A 7,399-nucleotide genomic window follows, 5' to 3' on the forward strand; every position below is an offset into this window, starting at 1 on the left:
TGAAACTCTTTTACCTTTACATCCTCAAATATGTGGCGTTGATAGTTGAACTCTTTATTTAATGGTTTAATTAAAGAAGAAATTCAACCATCAACTACCATATCATACGGTTTACAAGATACGGTTTAAGTAGACGATCTCTCTAGCATTACTCATATAAAAAACTAGAAAAGTCTAAATAAACGTAATGGACTGCTAAAAATAAATTAAAGAGACAAGCTAATAGGAGATAACTCAACCGTTAATTGCTTGTGAGATCAAGGTGGGAGATAGAACTCAACCGCTAACAATCAGATAAAATGATTATTCATTTGTATCAGAGAACAAGTCCGAAATCTCAAAAGTGTGTAATGTCCACTAAATTCAAATTCATGAAAGAATTGTTAATTTGTTTCAACTATTTTTCATTTTTCTTAAAGTGAGAGTCGGTAAAAATACACCAAATGTTTTGCGAACGGCAAAGTTGTGCTCAATGCCTACTTTCAATAGAATAAGTATAACCAAAAAAATTTCATTTGGTTGGTTATGCAATTAAACTGAAGAACTTCATACCATCAATTATTTAAAATCAACGAACTCTAAGTTTCGATTCACTCCAATAATTTGGCATATAGAATGTACAACTTCATACCATCAAAAAAGGATAAAATATTTTTTTTCATGTCGTGAAAAAATACTCAAGGTGGTTTGAGTTTACCGAATCAAACATATTCATATACCCATTCGGTTATGAACTTCCAATTGCTTAAATATGAATTTCATATTCATATGTGGGCTATTAACCTCCAACTCTAATTGATGAGAATGAAGAATCAATGGAGTGAAGTTCATTTCTCATTATATGATCTTTACCTGTATAATCGTTCAAACTAAAAACAGATGAGCATGAGGAAGTTCTTGGCGAGTATATATAAACTCTATCAAGGGGTGACTGTAGCTCAGATAAAATATAACATCTAAAGAAAAATATCATATTAAGAGCGCATACTGATAGTAGTGTTGAAAATAAAATTGATTAGAGAGAGATGAAATAGATTGGGAGGAGAAATATGAGTATATACTCTTGCCTATTTATAGGTGTACATCAATAAAAGACTAAAATAGTTAGATATTACATGTTGAACCCAAATACATATTTGTGGACAACCACATAAGTAACAATATTTACAAAAAATTATAATTAATTTTCTTGTCACAAATCCTTCTTCATTGATTTTAATGGACGCGTTTTACGTATTTATTATATTAATTGTTGTGATGAAGATTTACACAGAAATTATGGGTTCCTCTGGAAACCTAATCGTATTTCGATGGTTAATTAAAACAAAAGTCAAAAGCATTAAACCCTAATCTCGGAGAGTATTGAGATCATGTCGAGCTTACCCTACATGATACATCATAGATAAGACAAATTCTTGATTGTAATTGAGATGATATGCCGTAGTATGACCGAATACTTCTCCATAGGTTATAGATAGAGTATGGGTACTTGGACGTTTAATTACATTCAAAATCTCCCATAAGGGGAAATTTTCGTAGTAAGTTTATTAATTTTCATTTTATTCTCGGGTTAATTACACTAACACCCCTTAGGTTTATCGTCTTTTTAGAAAACCCTCTCACCTTTAAAACATAATACTAACACCTTTTGAGGTTCTAATTACTTTCACATAACCCTTTAGGACTAACATCATCTTAAAATATTTTCTTAAAGACAAATTTGCCCCTCATTTTTAATTACTTTAAAAAATAAAAAATAAAAACTTTTTTAAAAATCAATATAGAGTTTAGGGCATCCCCTCCGCATTCACCACAACATATTGGAAATTCTTAACATGCTTCACCTCCTCCCTAGTTGTCCTCACAAGAAGCTACTCCTTCGCCTCCGTTTTTGGATTAATTAGCCTCTCCACAAGCTTGGCCTCAGTGGCGGATCCAGGATTTTAAACTCGGGGGGTCCCAATAATAAAGGTTAAAAAATTTATAGACAAAAATAACATTGAAAAGTTAAATATAATACATTTTATTCAAAAATCATTTGCATAACAATATTACAAGCTATAAAATCCTAATTCAAGCGTCCACGACGAGGTTTCATGGTCTGAAAATGTTCCATGATAGCTTCATTACCAATACATGAAAAAACATCTTTCTCAATGCAAACAACTAAGCTGTCACTCAACCATTGATCTCCCATTTTGTTGTGAAGTGGACCCTTAATGATATTCATAGCGGAAAATGCCCTCTCCACTGAAGCAGTTGCAACCGGTAAAACCAAAGCCAACTGAACAAGCAAATATACATATGCAAATGTTCGATGCAACCCTTTCTCCACCATTTTCTTAGCAAGCTCATTAATTCCCAGCAATTGAGAAAAATCATCATCAGAACGCACAAAATGAATGTAAATATCAAGTTGATCTTGAAGTGCCGATCTATCTCGATCCGTGAAATCTTTAGGATATATATGAGCAAGGCGAACAAGCTTCTCTTTATCAAAAGCTACAAATGAATCATTCGGACTCAAGCATGCCAAGCAAATAAGCAATTCGGTATTACCTTCAGCGAAGCGATCATCTAATTCTGTAAGTTGGAAATCAATGACCTCGAAAAAGAGCTCCACTTTGTAATGATGATGATTGGTCTTTCTTGGAGCCTTACGCAATGACTTCCCTTGAATGACATATAAATCATCCATAGTAGGCACCTCAATTTCATGTTCAACACAAAAAGATGATACTTTATCAACCAAAAGATCAAAATTTTCATCATTCCTCATGCAACGTAGTTGTTCTTTACATGTCTTGACTAAAGCCATTGCATTCACAATCTCTTGATCTTTTTTTTGCAATGCTTGTGACAAATCGTTTGTAACTCCTAATATGGATTTCATCAAAAAGAGGAGGAACACAAACTCAAAAGATTGTAAATCTTTTAATAACCTTTTTGCTTCACCAGCACTATCATTGTAGCAATCTTCAACAATCATGTCAAGCACATCCACCACAGATGAGAACATTGTAATCAAACTAATCAAAGCACCATAATGTGAATTCCACCGTGTATCCCCAGCACGTTTGAGACTAGTTTCTTGATTTAACCCTTGCCCCGTTTCAAGACAATCATTTTCAATAGCTTTCAAGAGATTTTCTTGTTGTTTCTCTCTAAGTGCATCACGACGCTTACATGAGCATCCAACAACATTTACCAAACTATTAGTCAATGTGAAAAAAGCGGCAACATCGGAGTTTTTCTTTGCTACGGCAACAAGAGCTAATTGTAGTTGATGAGCAAAACAATGAACATAAAATGCACAACTTTCTTCATCCAAATTTTTTTTTTTAAGGCCATTGAACTCACCTCTCATATTACTTGCACCATCATAACCTTGACCTCGTAGGTTGGAGTAGCTCAAGTCATGTAGTTTCAAGAACTCATCAATGGACTCCTTTAGTTTACATGAAGTTGTTTCGGTAACATGTTGGACTCCCACGAACCTTTCAATTACTTGACCTTTGTTGTCCACATAACGCAAAATCACCGCCATTTGCTCCTTTGTTGAAATATCACGTGATTCATCTACCATTATAGAAAAGAATTTACTCTCTTTCACTTCTTTCATAATAGCCTTAATAGTTTCGAAGGCACATGAATTGACAATATCTTTTTGAATTGAATGAGCTATTAGCTTGAGATTTCCCGGAGCATTTTCCAACACAACTTCCTTTATTTTCTTATCATGATCTGCAAGGAATTGCAAGAGCTCTAAATAATTCCCCCTATTATTCGAAGTGTCACTTTCATCACGGCCACGAAAAGGAAGGCCTTGTCGCAACCAGAACTTAGTGCAATCTATTGATGCATTCAAGCAAAGACGATATTTCATACACTCTTCTTCTGATTGTTTGATCACAACTGCTTCAATATGTGTCTTTTGGTTCATTAGATAACTAGCCGCTTCTCTAGCTTTATTGTGGAAACTACCAATAGGACCAACATGTTTGTCAAAACATTCTCTTGCATTCTTCCATTTCTTAAAGCCTACCCCAGTGAAGGCATCGCTTCCTAATTGTGAAAAGTTGATTTTAAAGAGATAGCAATGAAGACAAAATGCCGCATCTTTAGATATACTATACTTCAACCAATCATATTCTTCAAACCACGAAACAACAAATCGTCGCTTTTTCTTTGCATGCAAAGTGTATGGGAACTCATACTTTGTAGGCCTACAAGGTCCCATTTGCAAATATGCTTTGCGGACCTCATCTTGAATATTAGAAGGATAGCCCTTCATTCAAATTCTTTTTCCCGGGTCTCTCTCAAGATTATTAAAATCAATGTCACACTCATTTTGTCTTGAGCTCGAACTACCCGAACAAGTAGATGGTGCTATTGGCTTTGGCTTGAAAAATCTTTCCATATTTCTTATTTCTAAACTACACATTTAACCAAAAACACAAAACATATACCAATCAACCAATAAACAAAAATTCCATCTAAATTTCAATTATAAAATGAGTATACAAACATAAAACACATCAACAATCATATCAATAATAGACTAAAAATCTCCACCAATATCTAATATAATTTAATTGAGATTAGATTAGAATACCAAAAAACTTACTTGAATTTGGAACCAAATAGTGGTGGCTTGGAGAATTGAAACAAGTGGAGGTATAATATTGGAGTAATGTAATTATAATATGGGATTGGGTGGGATTAGAAATTTAGGGTTTTGGGTGAATATAAGAAAGATGGGGGGATTAGGGGGAAAAGCAATGGAACGGGGAAAGGAGAAGTGAAAGGGATTCTCGGGACAGGAAAGATGGCCCATGTAGGGCTAGACTTTCAAAAAGAATATGTAATCATGTTGCAAACGGTGGACCAATTGCAAACGTTTGTCTCATTGGTTTAACAAAAAAAAAAAGGCCAAAACACTGCGTTTTGGACCAATTTTTTTAAATGCCCTGTTTTCTTTCTTCTCCCTTGTTTTCTTCTTCTCCGTTGCAACCTGCAACCTGCTGCTGCAGCAACACAGACAGTCTGCACAGGCCTCGTGTTCAAGTACGAGGGGTCATCCGGAAAATTTCTAGCAACATTTTAGGATGGCCGAGGGGTCCTGGGACCTCCCAGGACCCTCTGTAGATCCGTCCCTGCTTGGCCTCACTCTCCGCCATAAAAAACAAAATATGAAAACCGCCAAATTCCCAAGAATCACCTCATGAAATGCAAGTTGTCATTGGAAACCTTGAACTTTTTTATGCCGAATTCCAAAGAAGATCCGAGTCCATGGTAGAGGAAAAAAGACAACAATATTTCTTTAATTTTCTTTTATTTATTTATTATTGTTTAATGTAAGATTTTAATTTGGATTTTTATTCTATTTATTCAAAGGATTTTCATTTTTTTTAAAAGTATAATTACTAATGAGGGCAAATTTGTACTAAAGGAGTTATGTAAAGGTAAAATAAAACCTCAAGAGGTGTTAATGTTATATTTCATACGTGAGGGAGTTTTGTTCATTTTTCAACCAACAAAAATAAAACTAAGCCCAAGAAAATGCCTTAGTTCATGATGGGCCGAAGCGGAATAACAATACAACGGTTATAGTCGTTTGTGGTGAGTGTGGAACCTAGCTAGGTTAATGGAAGTGTTCTTTGCAACTTTTTTTTTTCTTCTTCTCCATACATATGTTTGTTTTCTAGCCTTTGAATTATTCGAAGAATGAATCAAGTGAAAAATATAATTAAGGGTATTCAGAAAGAAAAAGAGGGTGTCTAATACGCATTCTGTAATCTTTGCATTTTTGGTCACTTTTCCTGTTGTGACGTAAAGTATTAGCCTCTCAAACTAATCTTGAGAATGCCACATGTCATCATGTTGTGAAGTGATTAGTTAGCTTAGTAAGGTGGTAAGTTGATTGTGGTGTTGCTTAGCTGCGAAGTTTATTAGTTTAGTCTTGAGTATATGGACCGAGTCGTAAGCATTTGTGGCATTAACGGAACTGATACAATACAGAGCATTCATTTCATTTCATTTCGTCTTCCCCCTTGCTCTCTCTCTCTCTCTCTCTCTCTCTCTCTCTCTCTCTCTCTCTCTCTTTCTCTCTCTCTCTCAAGCTTTCTTGCTTTAAGCTTTCTCTCACTAGAGTTATGATAGTATGGTAAGTTTCGATTTTGTCAATTTTGGAGATATTTGAGATTTATTTCAATTTTTGGTGCGACTCATTTTTTTGTTTCATATAAAAACCAACACATCCGGTAGCCAACAAATACAAGCAATCTCATGATTTATTCAACATGCGAAGCAAAGACATAATTTATGTTATCAATTAAGGTGACGTTTGCTTACATTCTTTCAAATTTTCAATCTGAAAAGAATAAAACACGTAATATACCGACCAAGAAAATTTTTAAAAGAATAAAAGTATAAAACTATGGGTGTTCCATTGGCCTTTTCAAATTACGGCAGATAAACATTCGTCGATCGGAAGTGTAGCAAACTTCCAAATAATTAAAATTGGTTCAAAAGAGTTCAAATAATTATAATTGGTCCAAATAATTAAAACCTCGGAATCTTGATTAGTGCTTAACATTCTTTTTAGAAAAAACTTGATATAGATCTAATTTTGTGAGCCACAATTGAAAATAGTCCACTTATGTGAAATAGGTCTAATGACTAGGATTACACAACATCATATTTACATTTTCATACCAATATAGCCCTAAGATTATAAATTATCATAAATATGTAAATGCACATAATCCCTTAATTTTAGGATTAACAGTGTATTTTGTCTTCCTATATAATAGGTATATATGAAGGTAGACAATATTTTTGTTTATTTACCTCTATCGTAGATTTTTTTTCATAATCAACCTCACATGTTTTTTTTCTTTAAAAAAAGAATCAACTGGTGACTTCACTACGGCAATCCACCATTCCGGGAGTTGGAAAGACTCATAGAGGTATTTCAACCTCTCATGGCCACCATTGTGTGATTCACCAGTGCTGTGATTCACCAACGCCATGAATAGAACCCAAGATGTTCCGTGTGAAATACAGGCCTGAACTTCATCCCTACCCATTGAGGCATTGAGCCATCCCATGGTAGTTTATGTTTTTCTATTTTATAATATACCTATATTATAGATTAATTATATTAATTTCTTGCCTCCCACAATTTTAATTTTTGATGAACTTATCATATTTGTTGTATATGAATTTTTAAAATGTTTTTATTAGAAAATGGGTAGATAAAGGCATTTAAATTTTAAAATCTAAATAATTAAAATCTAATTTTATTTTTACTCTAAAGGGCAAAACGGGTATAATATCAAATTAAATAAAACCGGACTTGTTCTGAAAACAACTGATTTTTTTTTTGGACAAATGT

General features: G+C 33.9%; 1 protein-coding gene across 1 annotated transcript; it reads right to left on the minus strand.

Moving 5' to 3' along the window:
- Positions 1-2,068: 2,068 nt before the first annotated feature.
- Positions 2,069-7,112, minus strand: LOC137721130 (uncharacterized). The gene is made up of 3 exons (XM_068460243.1): positions 7,010-7,112; positions 3,361-4,065; positions 2,069-3,258 (listed from the first exon to the last, which is right to left on the minus strand). The coding sequence occupies exons 1-3, from the start codon at positions 7,110-7,112 to the stop codon at positions 2,069-2,071; spliced, it is 1,998 nt and encodes a 665-aa protein (XP_068316344.1).
- Between the last annotated feature and the right edge of the window lie 287 nt (positions 7,113-7,399).

Source organism: Pyrus communis, chromosome 16, assembly GCF_963583255.1.
Source record: "Pyrus communis chromosome 16, drPyrComm1.1, whole genome shotgun sequence".
NCBI lineage: Eukaryota > Viridiplantae > Streptophyta > Magnoliopsida > Rosales > Rosaceae > Pyrus > Pyrus communis.